The 15,630-nt window shown below is 40.2% G+C and overlaps 1 protein-coding gene across 1 annotated transcript in view; it reads right to left on the bottom strand.

The window, feature by feature from the left end:
- Positions 1-15,630, bottom strand: part of LOC126413328 (unconventional myosin-IXa-like) — a 347,425-nt gene that overhangs the window by 267,256 nt on the left and 64,539 nt on the right. Inside the window, exons 4-5 of the mRNA XM_050083235.1 lie at positions 6,918-7,012; positions 6,624-6,786 (exon numbers count right to left, since the gene is read on the bottom strand). Of these exons, the coding sequence (XP_049939192.1) occupies positions 6,624-6,786; positions 6,918-7,012 (258 nt within the window). The remainder of the gene's footprint in view (positions 1-6,623; positions 6,787-6,917; positions 7,013-15,630) is intronic.

Here is a 15,630-nt window from a genome sequence, read left to right as displayed (position 1 = left end):
TCATATTATATTGGAATGGACTTAGCTTGTGATGCGGTCCGACATCATCTCTTGTTTCCTACAGTGTGAAGTAAGCCATTAATTGTTGAAATCACGCAAGAAATCACAATTTCTCCCGGGTTTCGGCACCAAAATATTACGGACACACAACATCGTGATTCCAATACAAAATTAATTTATTTCTCTCCAAGGAACGTACATCATGGAATATAAAACATTAATTCAAGGATAATCAATACTTCCAGAGTGTCTATAATTACAATTATCAACCCACAACAAACTCTCTGCTCTATCTTCGTAGTTACAATGAACCCTACTACCATTATACCACTTTCTATTGCTGTTGATGTTAGCCATACTCCTCTGACCAGAAATCCTTGTCTTCTTTCCATTTCATTTCACTGACACCCACTAATTCTAGACTGAGCCTTTAGCAAGTGCCTTCTCACATTTTCTAGCTTCCCTACCACTTTTAAACTTCTGAGATTCCACATCCCAACTCACAGAACATCGGTTATTCAACTTTTTTTTTTTTTTTTTTTAATGATCACCTCCGCCTTGGCAATACCCTCCTACCTGGTCATCCAAATCGGGGACTAATACAGAATCTTTTTCCAATAGAGAGATCGTCTTGACACTATTTCGGTTACATGCCACATGCCCTCTGGATACACGTTATTTGCCTTTAATGAAGTGGTTTCCATTGCCTTCTGCATCCTCATGCCCTTGTTCATTGCTGATTCTTCCAGCTTTTAGGAGCACTTTCCCATCCCAACAGCAAGAGAGTGCCTTGAGGCTCTGTCTGCTCTTCCACCCTCTTTGACAAGGAGGTTGGCAGAATGAGGGTGACTCCTTCTGCCAGAAGTCTTCAGCTGCCATTACTGCTGATTTTTATCCAAAAGTTAAGCAGTCAGGGTTTGAATCTGGGACCGAGGACTTTTGATTACTAATCAAAGATGCTACGTCTAGATCATGGATGGCCTAGGAGATCAAGGTTGTCTTTAACATTACCAAGCAGACTTTTTATATTTTTTGTGTGTGCAAATTACACTGGATGCTATATTTCTGAGAGTCTACTGATGTTTCAGAAGATTGGTCCAGTATAAGGCAGATATGTTATCCTTGGCTTCTCAATTACTTTTCCACTCTCAGCACCTTCGTCGGGCATTGTTGATTTTGACTGCAACAACCGTTTACAGCCTCAGCTCTCCTCATATGACAGTATTCAGGCTCTGTTGACTGGAGTCTTTAGCAGGGAATTTCTTTGTGAAGGATGGTGATGGCTCCAATTAAGAAGACAGAGGTCAGTGCGTGTAGCTGGTGTAGGATCAATCCAGTCTTATCTTAACCAAAGCAGCGAGTAAAGGTCTTAACTAACACAGCGAGTAAAGGTAGCTTACCATGTCAGACACACTTACTGCAGGTGTTCAGGATTGGGTTGGCAATATTAACTGGTAACAAGCAGACTTCATATAGTTTAAAATATCTACCTGCCAGAAAGCAGAATTCTATCACTTCCACAAAATGATAAGATAGGAAGCATTGACATCCAGAATAATTAATTTTACTGTCAAACATATGGAAGAGGATAAAGTGAAGATCCTTGCTGCAGGGCTACATTTCATGACCATCAAAATTACTATCAATAATGGATTATATCAGCTCCACAGAGCACATTGTAGGTTCACTCCCACCAGATGAAGCAGAAGAGGTTTACCACGAAACTTGGGGAGTGCTATCACGGTGACACAACGCTTACCTCAAACATCTTCAAGAAATAGCAAGTAGGACTTAGGAATCTTCAAGAGAGCAAGGAAATTGTAATTCTGCCAGTCAACAAGGGAAACATTATTGTCCTACTGTCATGTTATTTTTGATCTTTTAAAAGATATGGCTTACAAACAGAAAAATGTCAATCCTACAAATGAAATTCAAAGGAAGATGATATCTCTTCTCAGTGTGTCAGGCTTGCTCCATAACAGTGGAGGTTATTAATGATGGAACAGTTCTTTCAGGTGGCTGATCCACACTGATTAAAGTTAAAATATAATGAAAATAGATTAATTTCACATGCAAAACTTTGCTGTGGTAAGAATTTTCTTTCTAGATAACAAGTAATGTGAATAAAATTAGTTTGTGGAAAGGAGATTTACTTAAGCAGAAAGATATAGAACTACTTCGTGACTGCTAAGACTTGGGGTAATCCACTTGCAACTTATAAGGACTGCCCCCTCCCCCCTTAGTATTTGGTACTATTTACAGCTGGTACGGACATTGTATCTTCAAAGAAGGAGTCTGCTGCCTAAGATATAGCAACACACTTATTTAATGAGCTGTTTTCAAGACAAGCAGACAATACAAATAAGTAATGACAACCACAAAACTTTCACGTGGTCCACAGCCTTACAATGCCCAAATAGCAGTAGGCACATTACATTCCTTGTTGTAGTATGAAGTTTTTTGAAAATTTTCACCCCGAAATTGTTTCCACAAAAATGCACCCCATTAGTACAGCCACTGACATTTATTTTTACCGTTAAGTGGAAAGCTTCATGAGGTGTCTATAGAACTGGCACCTACTTGATCAAACACGGAAGTGAAATTAAAGGCAGAGAAGACTGCATAAAACTTCATTCAATTGTTCATCGTCAGTTGTACTATCCAATCTTCTGTGAAATGGGGTATTCATGATTCATTTCAAAACTTTGCAAAAAAAGTTTGTTTTCTAACTCATCTATTGAAAAAACAAACTGCAGCTGTAAAAATGCAGCAGGTGGGCTTAATACCATGAAAATTATTTTTTTCTGTGATGTTATGTGCTTATCACTTTGGCTCGAGTGAGACCACATCTGTGGCATATAACAACGTAGTCCAAACAACCAGTATTTGACTCCAACCCAACTTTTTTCCATTTTTACCCCATAAAAATTTAATTTTCAATTATTTAAACTGAAATTTTTTTATTAACAATCATTTATAACAGATAGTTAATAAGTATTTATATTTGCAACTGGAATTTTGAGTGTGATGTGTAATTAGAAATAAGAAGTGGAGCATTTTTCATAAAAATTATAGTTATACATGTGTTAACCAAAATGATATTTTTGATGACTATTATATTTAAATGAAGTAGGAGTTTGAATTGAGAAAAAAAAGAGAGGGGGACTGAAGAAAGGCTCGAGCCAGCAATTACTAGTCTTGTGTTATCAACAGAGTCATGAAGGCCTTCAAAAACTGTTCTACTTTTAGTGAATTAAAATTGCTTGGAGAACTTCAAAGTGGATTTCCTTGAGAATTTTTGAGAGTCACATGTAACTGCACTTGGCAACTGATTTCAAAGTTCTGAATTTCAAATCAATGAAGATTAAAAAAACCTGATTGCCAAGTGGTCCCTTTGCAAAATGCAAAGTAATACTGATACAACTATGTACTAAATGGTAAAATGCCTGAAATACATTGTCAGAGAAAATGTGGGGAAGTGTAAACACCACATTCATATCTCTGCTCATTTTATACATAGCCTCAGCCAACTGCAGTTCCATGATATTGATATTACGGTCTGTTTCAACATGAGAGTATCAAATCTGAATCCTTGGAACTAATTGTGGAGAAGGTCGACAATAGTTACACTAAATTCTTGAAGCACATTCTCGTATCAACTTATTTCCTGTCTCTCAGAAAATATTATGAACAAACTGATGATGTGGCTTTAGGTAGTCTGGGAAACCTATATATGAAACACTTTGAAGCAAACACACTAGAGTCCAACAAGTTCAAGCCAACATGTTTCTATCAATACCTGGACTACACATTAGTGGTGTGACCACATGGAACAAAGGAACTTGAATATTTCATTGTCCTTACCCATCTAGCCCCTTCCTTGTTCCCATTCCAGCATTACACAGCCCTCTATTCCACCATCGCACCCAATCTTTTTACTTCTCTCCTTTTCCTCTACCCCCCCCCCCCCCCCCTCTCCCCCTCCCTCCGTCTAACCTCCAGGCTGCACCTAGCTGTTCTACTCACTCTCCACCTGTTGTGTACATTGTTCTGCGTAGTCAGCGCATATACAACTTTCCCACTAGAGCGCGCCCCGCTAAGCACAACAGCGGAGGCGCAGCGCTCGTCCGTCTCCGCACTACGAGATGGCGCTGTCATAGAGACGGACCAAATTCTGCTTCCGCCAATCCGTGTATTAATATGTAATGCAACCAATGAGATTGCTGCTAACGTAGAACCTTTTCTCCTCGCGGATCACACTCGCGCAGTGATACCTGAACGCGCGAGGTATTATAAAGAGTGTACAGTCTCCGATAAGTCAGTCTGCATTAGTCTGTACCAGTCTATAGGCAAGTTTCAGTCTGTGCCTAATAAGATAATCTATTCCTGTACATAGCCATGAAGAGAAATGTATAGACACTTTGTCAAGTATCAGAGATATGTGAGAATAAGATTAACGTACCAAGACCAAAGGAACTTCAGAATGTCAATTGTAAATAGCATCCAGAACCAAGTTAAGTTATTTTTATGCTTTCTATTATTTTAATAAATGTGTGTGAAAATTAATCAGTTTCTGTTTAAAGTTGGTCACCGTCAATCTGCTACTCTAAGCGTGCAAATGGCATTTCTATCGTCTGACCTAACGGCAGAAGATAAACACGCCACGATAAGACCATGAGACATATTGCTGACACTCGCCTACTTCGTTAGAGCGACAAGTCAAATAATCTGATGGTGGGCGTACCGAAGGTCTTACAGTACGCACACCACACTGCCTCATCCCTGAACGCTCCCCTAGCAGCACTTTACCATCCCCCACTCATACCATACTATCCCTTCCCCTCCTCACTCCCACTCAGTTGCCTCTCCCATCTTGCACTGCTCTTTGTAGTATGGCTTCAGCTGATAGTGACTGTGGTCGTGTGTGTGTGTGTGTGTGTGTGTGTGTGTGTGTGTGTGTGTGTGTGTGTGTGTGTGTGTGTGTGTGTTTTGTCTATTTTTGACATAGGCCTCGTTGGGCAAAAGCTTATTTTGTGACAGTCTTTTGGCTGTACCTATCTACGAGGTGGAATCCAAAATTTTTGGGACTGGTGCTGCCATCTGGAAAGTAGGAGTAGTAGATCTTTGCACCACTAAATGGCGAGAGCTGCGTATCTGATGAGTCAGTGTGCAGAGTGGCATTCAGCTGAGAGGACATGTTGCGTGTCCACAGTGATTCCTGTAATACTCTGCGTTTGGTTTGTGGCAATTTTACGATGGATCCACCAACAGAACAGCGTGTGTGTATCAAATTCTGTGTGAATCTCGGTAAAGTGCAAAGGAGACCCTTCCAATGATTCAAGAAGTGTTTTGGGGACAGAGCAAGAGCCGTAAGCGTGTGTTTGACTGGCATGCTCGGTTCAGGGCTGGCTGTACAGACGTCAAAGATTATGCTCACACTGGAAGGCCCGTTAGCCACACAATGCCAGACATTGTTGCCAAAATTCAACAACTGGTTCGTGTGGATCGACACTGAACCATTCAAGATCTTGTGGAAGAAGTGGGTATTGGTTATGGGACATGTCAACGAATGTTGACTGATGAATTGGGCATGCATTGTGTCGCCGCAAAGTTTGTGCCAAGGATCTTGACTGCTGATCAGAAGGCACAGTGATCTGAAGGGTACATGGACCTTCATGAGACCGCATTTAATGAACCAGCCTACTTTCAACTGGTTTTCACCAGCGACGAGAGCTGGATTTACGGTTATGACCCAGAGACAAAGCAACAATCATCCCGGTGGAAGAGCCCGGGCTCTCCAAGACCCCAAAAAGCGAGACAGGTGAAGAGCAACGTGAAGAGCATGATCATCGTTTCTTTGATACCAAGGGAACTGTGCACACAGAACTCATCCCACCCAACCAAACAGTGAATTCGGTGTACTAATGTGACGTTTTGCAACAGTTCCATGAAAACCTGCGGCGACGACAACCCAAACTTTGGCATCGAGGGTACTGGCTGCTGCATCACGACAACGCGCATTGTCACATGTCCTTGCTGAGCAGGACCTTTTTGGCAATAAAAGAAACATGGCAGTTGTACCCCACCCACCGTACTCACCAGATTTAGCACCTTGTGACTTTGCACTATTCCCAAAACTGAAACTCAAGTTGAAAGGCCACCAGTTCAACACTGGAGAGGATTCAAGAAGCATCGCTGGCGGTGATAAACACCCTCAAAGAACAGGACTTCCAGAAAACGTTTCACCAATGGCAGAAGCGCTGGGACCGGTGTGTACATGTGAATGGGAACTAGTTTGAGGGTGATGGTGACCATTAGTCCAAAGGTAAGGTTTTAAACAGATGGCAGCACCAGTACCGAAAATTTTGGATAGCCCCTCATACGACTCAGCATCTCTGCTTTTTAGTGAGCAGCAACCGTCCTTTCATAATATTGTTACATTCCATCCTGTATTCTCCATTGTTTATCACATAATGAAGAATTGATTTTTCACATACCAACAAAATTTCTGCTACAGCTTCCTTATTTCTTAATCCAATTGAGTTCTGAATGAAATATTTGTATTACTCATAATTTTTACAATTAGTATCATATCTTATTTAAAGGAATTCAACTAAAAGTACCTTGCTGAGATAGTGGTACTCCTCCATATCTTTTAGATGAAGAGCTTTCTTCTCTGTTTCAGATGCTCCAGCCAACAAGTAATAAAACACATGGTAATTGCGTTCATTGCGACCTTGGGAACATATTCTGGATTTCTCAAGGAGGTACTTCTGGACAACAGCACTATAAAATAAACATCGGAATAACTTATCATCTGTATTAGTTGGATAACCAGCTGATAAATCAGGCAAGAAGTCATGAATGTATTCAAAATAAAAATATAATCTTTATCAAATAACAGCTGCAGAACATACCCATGAACCATTCCATTCTCCTTGTAGTTAACTTGAATAAATTTTCCAAATCTGCTAGAGTTGTTGTTATGTGCTGTTTTGGCATTCCCGAAGGCCTACAACAAGAAAATAAAGATAATTCAACTAAGATGTTTCCACCAGAATATAAAGAGTTTAACACAAAGAAATGGATAGAACTATGCAGATAAAAACATTAACCACACATAAAACTTTCCTTTTCTCGTTGGCTTTCTCACCTTAAAAAATAATTACTCTACATCCCACGCTTGTACATCACACACAAGACATAATTTTATTGCATCAGTTGTGCCTACTGATCAGTTGGACAGTGGACTCTTTTTTGTCTCAAAGCATATAAATTGCTAATAATGACAATATATTTTTTACTCCTATGTTTCAAATTAGGAAAACAAATGAAAACAGATAAAATACAAGCTTATCATAAACAGCAAGTGCGCAGCACAGCTGAAATACTCAGTGAGGCTACCGCTGCTCAGATATCATCTAGTTATCTTATTTCTAAATACAGTACACTGAGCTCCTGCCTGTGGGAGTACGGGAAGGTGGGCGGGGGGGTAAAGGATACAAAGAAGAAGAAATGAGAATAAAAATGAAATGTAAGTAATATCTTGGCGAGATGGTCTGATCTATATCTTTAAAAAAAACTAAATGCTACAGTGATTAAGATTGGCATTGGGACACATTAAAAGTCTCCAGGACACATTAAAAGTCTCCAAATGCAGTGGAAAAAGCCCCGATTCTTTCAAGAATGACAGTGAGCAGATGAATAAAAATAAGACCCAAAAAGTGATGGATACACTAGGAACTCAAAGGAAAGAATGCAAACAACAAAACTGAAATGAATAATAGTAATAACTGGAGTTGGATTGAAAGACAAAACTTTAAAATCTATAGCTTAGTATTTAAAATAATCTTTAGCCAAGAGAAGACAAAAAGCAGGGAGGCAATATGGCATAAGAAGGGGAAAGTTACTCCAAATGTTGCTGCTGGGCAGAGAAGTCACAGGAAATGATTCAGAAGTAATAATGGTCTTAAAGATATGCAAGTATATTGTAACTTCTGAATCATTCAAGAAAGATATTAGTAATTCTCCCAAAATTTGTGGAACTAGTGAAAAGATCGGGAGAAGGAAATGTTAACCCATGGTTTAGTAAGGGTTAGTACATCACATCATCTATTGCATTTTCAAATGCATCATACACTCTAAACTACAACCATAGATAGGCAGCAACTTCAAAAACTTAACCCATGGTTTAATAAGGGTTAGTACATCACATCATCTATTGCATTTTCAAATGCATCATACACTCTAAACTACAACCATAGATAGGCAGCAACTTCAAAAACTAAGTTACACATTACATCCGACTAAGACCATTGCAGAACAGTATGTCACATTGTCAGAAGAAAGTACATGTTACGGGTTTTCTACAAAGACAGTTCTGCTGTGGTACGGATAATAGGTGCATAACTGTGCCCAACTGAAATGGTGCAGCAACTGGGAACACATTCCAAAGTTAAATCGGGGAATTATGTGGAATAGTGTGATTCTTGTGCACAAAATGTCTAATGAAATCCAGGTGGTACATGGGCCAAATGCAATGTCGTGTCTCAACCATAGTGAAATGGTACCAATAATTTGACCTACGCCGCAAAGACATGAGTGATCCATATCTTGCACAGTGCAATTGCCATCTTTTTTGGCAAGCTGAAAGAACATCTAAGGGGACAGATATTTTTCAACAATGAGGACATTTGTTCACACAGCAATTTTTGGAGCACTGTGGCCAAGGAGCAGATTTCTATCATCGAGGAACTGAACAACTGAGAGAACATTCCGAACCCTGTTTACAGGACTTTGTGACTAAGTTGAAAAGTAGTTTATGTATCTGTGACACTTTGAAGTGTAGTGCAAACATTCAATAAAAGTTACTTGGCTTGCCATAATAATGTGTATCTTACTTTCTGAAATCGCAGTGTACATCTTATTGTAACTATGTTCTTGTCTTTAATTTAACGAACAGATAATAACTCAAAATCACTCTCTCATGGGTTAGCACTTTCTTCAGCCACCCCTTTTGATTCCAATGCCCACCGATCTGGGATTGGTGTATATTTCCATTGTGAACTTGACGCAACAAGAAGTAGTGGATGAAAATCACAGCCAGAGTCATTGTAGGGTATAGCACTGATGCAAAAGAAATGATACGCGCCATTTTTCCGGATTATGCTGAGAACATGCAGAAGAGGAATTATTACTTCAAATGCAACACAGAAATGGTTCGGTCTGTATTCTAAACCTATTCGAAGAAAACAAAAGGTTTTCTAGCAAATAAAATACACTGTTATAAGCTATAGAAACACAGCATAGACCCTTAAGCGGGTCATCACTATAACTAAATGGTCCAACTGTAGGCTTTGAATGTAAGGCGGCTGAGGTTGGATTACATGTTAAGTTCTAACAGCTTATTATTATTATTATTATTATTATTATTATTATTATTACGGAAAAATTTCCTTCTATTCCGATGATGTGCAGTTAATTTTTCGTAGTACATCTGACAATTTTTTAAGGCTGCAAATCGGCGAGGTTCACTTGTAATGGAAAATATGATAAAACTGGCAACAGTATTTATGGCTAGCCCACCAACATAGGTTGGCTACGAATTCTACAAAAGTTATAATAATAATATGGTTACCTACAACCACATATTGTATTATTCTTACCTCGAGAAAACAACAAAAACAATAGTGCAGGGACTTGAACCCACAACATATACTCCCCTTGTGCGCTGATATGAAACTTCCTGGCAGATTAAAACTGTGTGCCGGACCGAGACTCGAACTCGGGACCTTTGCCTTTCGCGGGCAAGTGCTCTACCAACTGAGCTACCCAAGCACGACTCACGCCCCATCCTCACAGCTTTACTTCTGCCAGTACCTCGTCTCTACCTTCCAAACTTTACAGAAGCTCTTCTGCGAAACTTGCAGAAATAGCACTCCTGAAAGAAAAGATATTGCAGAGACATGGCTTAGCCACAGCCTGGGGGATGTTTCCAGAATGAGATTATCACTCTGCAGCGGAGTGTGCGTTGATATGAAACTTCCTGGCAGATTAAAACTGTGTGCCGGACCGAGACTCGAACTCGGGACCACTTGCCCGCGAAAGGCAAAGGTCCCGAGTTCGAGTCTCGGTCCGGCACACAGTTTTAATCTGCCAGGAAGTTTTATATTCCCCTTGCCTAATAGTCACTGGAAAATAGACTTGAATTATATTCACGAAAATGTGTCTGTGCGTAGTTAGTTAAAAGGTGAGTGACTGCATGAATGATAGTATGACACCACACACATGATTATCTACAACCACATATTGTATTACTAGCTGTGCCCATTGGTGTTACCCATGGTTATACAGCTTTTATAAAAAATGCTAATGCCAAAATTCACTACCCACACAATGAGCCATCGCTAAAGTTCTTTCTTGGAAGCCTTGAAGTGTGAGCCACTTGCAGCCCAGCAAACAACATGGCATGATTTAAAAAAAAAAAAAAAAAAAAGCACCAAATGTTGAGACAACGGGAAAAAATGACAGAACTCAAGTCACTCATACCTCACTCATTTAGTTCGTGGAAAACATTTTTATACGATGGAGTATCAAATTAACAAAATGTGCCAAAAAAGGGCGTGACATTCTTAGTGCAGGAAAGATCATTATTGCCTCTGTGTGTATGGACGGCCAGAAATGTACAGCAATACATCTGTAAACAACATTCCCCAGACTTCTTGTTCCCTGCGTATGTATACAGGTTTCTGGCTCTTGATGCATTTGAGCAGTCAACTTCAGCAGTAGTCAATCAAGACATCATCTGACTGGGAAGAAATTACATGTGGTGTTCCCCAAGGTTCCATATTACGCCCACCACTGTTTCTTGTGTATATTAATGACTTGTCATCTGTTACATTACCAGATGCCAAGTTTGTCTTATTTGCAGATAATACAAACATTGCAACAAATAGTAAATCAAATGGCAGCTAATCAAATTTTTACTGACATTAATAAGTGGTTCATAGCCAATTCACTGTCATTAAACTTTGAAAAGACCCACTATATGCAGTTCAGAACTTCCAAGAGATTTCCTTCTGGTGTGTGTAAAAAATATGATGACATGGAAATACACTACTGGCCATTAAAATTGCTACACCACAAAGATGACGTACTACAGACGCGAAATTTAACCAACAGGAAGAAGATGCTATGATATGCAAATGATTAGCTTTTCAGAGCATTCACACAAGGTTCGCACCAGTGGCGACACCTACAACGTGCTGACATGAGGAAAGTTTCCAACCGATTTCTCATACAAAAACAGCAGTTGACTGGCGTTGCCTGGTGAAACTTTGTTGTGATGTCTCGTGTAAGGAGAAGAAATGTGTACCATCACGTTTCCGACTTTGATAAAGGTCGGATTGTAGCCTATCGCGATTGCGGTTTATCGTATCGCGACATTGCTGCTCGTGTTGGTCGAGATCCAATGACTGTTAGCAGAATATGGAATCGGTGGGTTCAGGAGGGTAATACGGAACGCCATGCTGGATCCCAACAGCCACTTATCACTAGCAGTTGAGATGACAGGCATCTTATCTGCATGAATGTAATGGATCGTGCAGCCACGTCTCGATCCCCGAGTCAACAGATGGCGACGTTTGCAAGTCAACAACCATGTGCACGAACAGTTCGATGACGTCTGCAGCAGCATGGACTATCAGCTCGGAGACCATGGCTGTGGTTACCCTTGACGCTGCATCACAGACAGGAGCGCCTGTGATGGTGTACTCAACGACGAACCTGGGTCCACAAATGGCAAAACGTCATTTTTTCGGATGAATCCAGGTTCTGTTTACAGCATCATGATGGTCGCATCCGTGTTTGGCAACATCGCGGTGAACGCTCATTGGAAGCATGTATTCATCGTCGCCATACTGGTGTATCACTCAGCGTGATGGTATGGGGTGCCATTGGTTACACGTCTCGGTCACCTCTTGTTCGTATTGACGGCACTTTGAACAGTGGACGTTACATTTCACACGTGTTACGACCCATGGCTCTACCCTTCATTCGATCCCTGCAAAACCCTACATTTCAGCAGGATAATGCACGACCACATGTTGCAGGTCCTGTACGAGCCTTTCTGGATACAGAAAGTGTTCGACTGCTGCCCTGGCCAGCACATTCTCCAGATCTCTCACCATTTGAAAATGTCTGGTCAATGGTAGCCGAGCAACTGGCTCGTCACAATACGCCAGTCACTACTCTTGATAAACTGTGGTATCGTGTTGAAGCTGCATGGGCAGCTGTACCTGAACACGCCATCCAAGCTCTGTTTGACTCAACGCCCAGGCGTATCAAGCCGTTATTACGGCCAGAGTTGGTTGTTCTGGGTACTGATTTCTCAGAATCTATGCACCCAAATTGCGTGAAAATGTAATCACATATCAGTTCTAGTATAATATATTTGTCCAATGAATACCTGTTTATCATCTGCATTTCTTCTTGGTGTAGCAATTTTAATGGCCAGTAGTGTAGAAGTTGAGAGTGTAAAATTCTTGGGATTACAACTTGATAATAAATTCAGTTGGGAGCAACATACTAACGAACTGCTTAAGCGCCTAAACAAGTCTGTGTTTTCAATGTGAATGATGTCAGACATAGGAGATATAAATATTAAAAAACTGGCATATTTTGCTTATTTTCACTCCATTATGTCATATGGTATCATATTTTGGGGTAACTCCACAAACAGAGAAAACATTTTTAGAGTACAGAAGCGTATAGTAAGAGTAAAGAGTAGTGTAAATCCTAGAACATTATGTCGAAACCTATTCAAAGAATTGGGCATATTAACCACAGCTTCTCAGTTTATTTATTCCTTAATGAAGTTTGCTGTAAATAATACATCTCTTTTTCCAACTAACTGCTCAGTACAAATAAGAACAATATACATAAAGATTTAAAATCACTTACTCTTGCCCAGAAAGGAGTCCAGTATTCAGTCACGCATATTTTCAATAAGTTACCAGCAACCATTAAGAGTTTAGTTTCAGATAAGGCACAATTTAAACATAATTTAAAAGAATTTTTGGTGGCCAACTCCTCCTATCCCATCCATGAGTTTCTCAACAAGTGCAGTAGACCATTTTAATGAAAATTTATTATACTTTAATTTCTGACAATACTTGGTTGTAACAGCCAAGTAACTACCTACTGTGTGAATGATTGATGTATGGAAAGCAGATGTAAGTCTTAAGTCTGTAAATAGTGGAAGTTTAATTTTAAATCTTGTACATAATCTGACTGTTCTTAACTGGGGATCACCGAAATGAATAATTAACTTTAATTTTTGACAATACTTGGTTGTAATAGCCAAGAAACTAGCAAATGTCTGAATGATGGATTTAATGAAAGCAGATGTAAGTATTAAACCTGTAAATATTAGAAGTTTAAATTTAATTCATGTGCATAATTTTACTGTTTACTGACTGAGGATCATTAAAATTAATTAAACTCAAGTTTTTCTACTTACATTTTTGTAATGTGTTTATCTGACATGTTCTACACCCAGGAGGATTCCCTCTTTTATGGGTCTACGAAATGAATAATTAGTCTAATCTAATCTAACATAGAGCTGCCCATGTGAGAAATATACAATGCACAGATAAATACCTGCTACTTTTAATGTTTATCCTTGACTCTTATTTATAGTGATCGAGAAGGCAAATTTCAAATGGAACTACAAGCGTTTCAACTGGAAAGGCAAGTTTGTTGGGATCGTAGGAATTAATAGAACCAATGCCGTCTCTCCTTTGGCCCTCTCAGTGATGATGGTGGCCTGCACAATGTGCCTTTTCAGCTCCTTGATGAATAACCTGACGCCACAACACAATCTTGGTGCGTCCAGGTTACATAACTGTATGGCAGGCACATCCATCTTCAGCTCTAACCTCCGGGACGGTACACCAACAGCTGGCACATCCATCTTCAGCTCTAACCTGCGGGACGGTACACCAAAAGCTCTACTGAGTTTAGAAACTCTACAAGATATGTAGTTCTGTCATAACTTGTCATCGCTGTATTGATTGACACATAGATGGTCATCTCAGAATGTACTGGATGAATAATTTTTTTATTGATGTTTCCCACTGATTCGTTCATAGACGCCATGACTGCTCTCACATAACTACTCCTTGTTGCTCAAATTTTGTTGTAAGCTTTGAAAAACATCATTAACTTGGTCATCTTCCAAGCTTACAATATTAAAAAGTGACTTTCAAATTTTGTTAGGTTTTCCACAGCCATTGCCATGTGACCATCACTGATCTCGAGATGGTTTTGAATTGTAGAGCTGGACTCTCACATTAGTTGAGAGGTGTGATCTGTCTACATTTGGCCGCACTGGCGAAGCCTTGAGACATGCACTGATAACCTTGTGGCACACATTGATATCACCTGCAACAGTGCCTCACTCAATGACCAACAGCATCTGTTGGAAGTCGGTTGCATGCAAGATGATCACACCGCCCACCAACATTCAGTTACCATGAGTGTCTTGCATGCTACGATTGAGCACCTCCATCACATGCTTATGTGACAGAGCATTTGCCCCACATGATCAATTTGCAATGCTGCAACTGAGTGCCACGACAGTTGCTCTTGCTTATACTGCAAGTGGGGGTTTCCTCACTTGCAAGGTTCAGTGAGAATTTGAACACCGAGTGGGCAGTTCTTCCTCCACTGAGCAAGGTTGCAGCTACCACAGAGGACACAACAGCTACCACAACATTCCTGTCCTTGCACAATTAAGTCAGCAACAAATTCAATATGAATGCCTTTCCAGTAACCCCTGGTGTGTCCAAAAAATACAGACCCCTTTCTCCACTCTCCAATGACTCACAATTTTATTAAAATTTGCCTTTGTTCTGGTAATAACTGGGGCTCAGTTTGGGTGACTTGAGCCTCCAAGTCTGCAGTGTCGTAACTGAGCTCCCTGGGCAAATCAGTGGACAACCATCCCATCTGCTGAGAAATGGGCATGCCAAAATCAGCCATTTTCCCACAATTGAGAAAACTTTGTCCTCAGTAAGTTTCAGTGCTTCATTAAAATATTTTTTTCTTGTGGCAGCCTTTGCTCTCTCTTAGCTCCTGTGTGCGATCTCCTCCAATAATGTAGTTTTATATTTGTTCCAAAGCTGCATGGATTCAAGCACTTGCAGGTGCTAAATGTGATAGTGAAGAGCTCCCTCAACTTGGCTACTGACCAGCACAATATGTCATTGTCTCATGCACTTCCCAGAACATGGATTTTTTCTGTCCATTGACTGTTTTGAGGGCCTGAAAGCTGATGGGTCCTTAGACACAGGTCAGCAGTAATCATACACAGTAACACTCAAAATATGTCACCTGCACAGTTTAAATTCTATCCAGGCATCTGACACCTTCACACCACAGCAGCCTTCAATGGGGGCACCCTGTACACAGCAATTCCATTCTTTCCATAATGCATATCATGTGTAATATTTTGCCATTTCCACATGTCGTCTGTCTGGCACAGATGGAAAAATGTGGTCAGGGTAGTCATGGGCAGTGTCGCTACTCTACTGTGCCAGATGGCCTCTGCGCAGTAAACATGCTCACTGT

The sequence above is a fragment of the Schistocerca serialis genome, chromosome 7, assembly GCF_023864345.2.
Source record: "Schistocerca serialis cubense isolate TAMUIC-IGC-003099 chromosome 7, iqSchSeri2.2, whole genome shotgun sequence".
NCBI classification, from domain to species: domain Eukaryota; kingdom Metazoa; phylum Arthropoda; class Insecta; order Orthoptera; family Acrididae; genus Schistocerca; species Schistocerca serialis.
The sequence above is the reverse complement of the archived record's forward strand: the minus strand, read 5'-3'. Positions and strand labels throughout refer to the sequence as shown.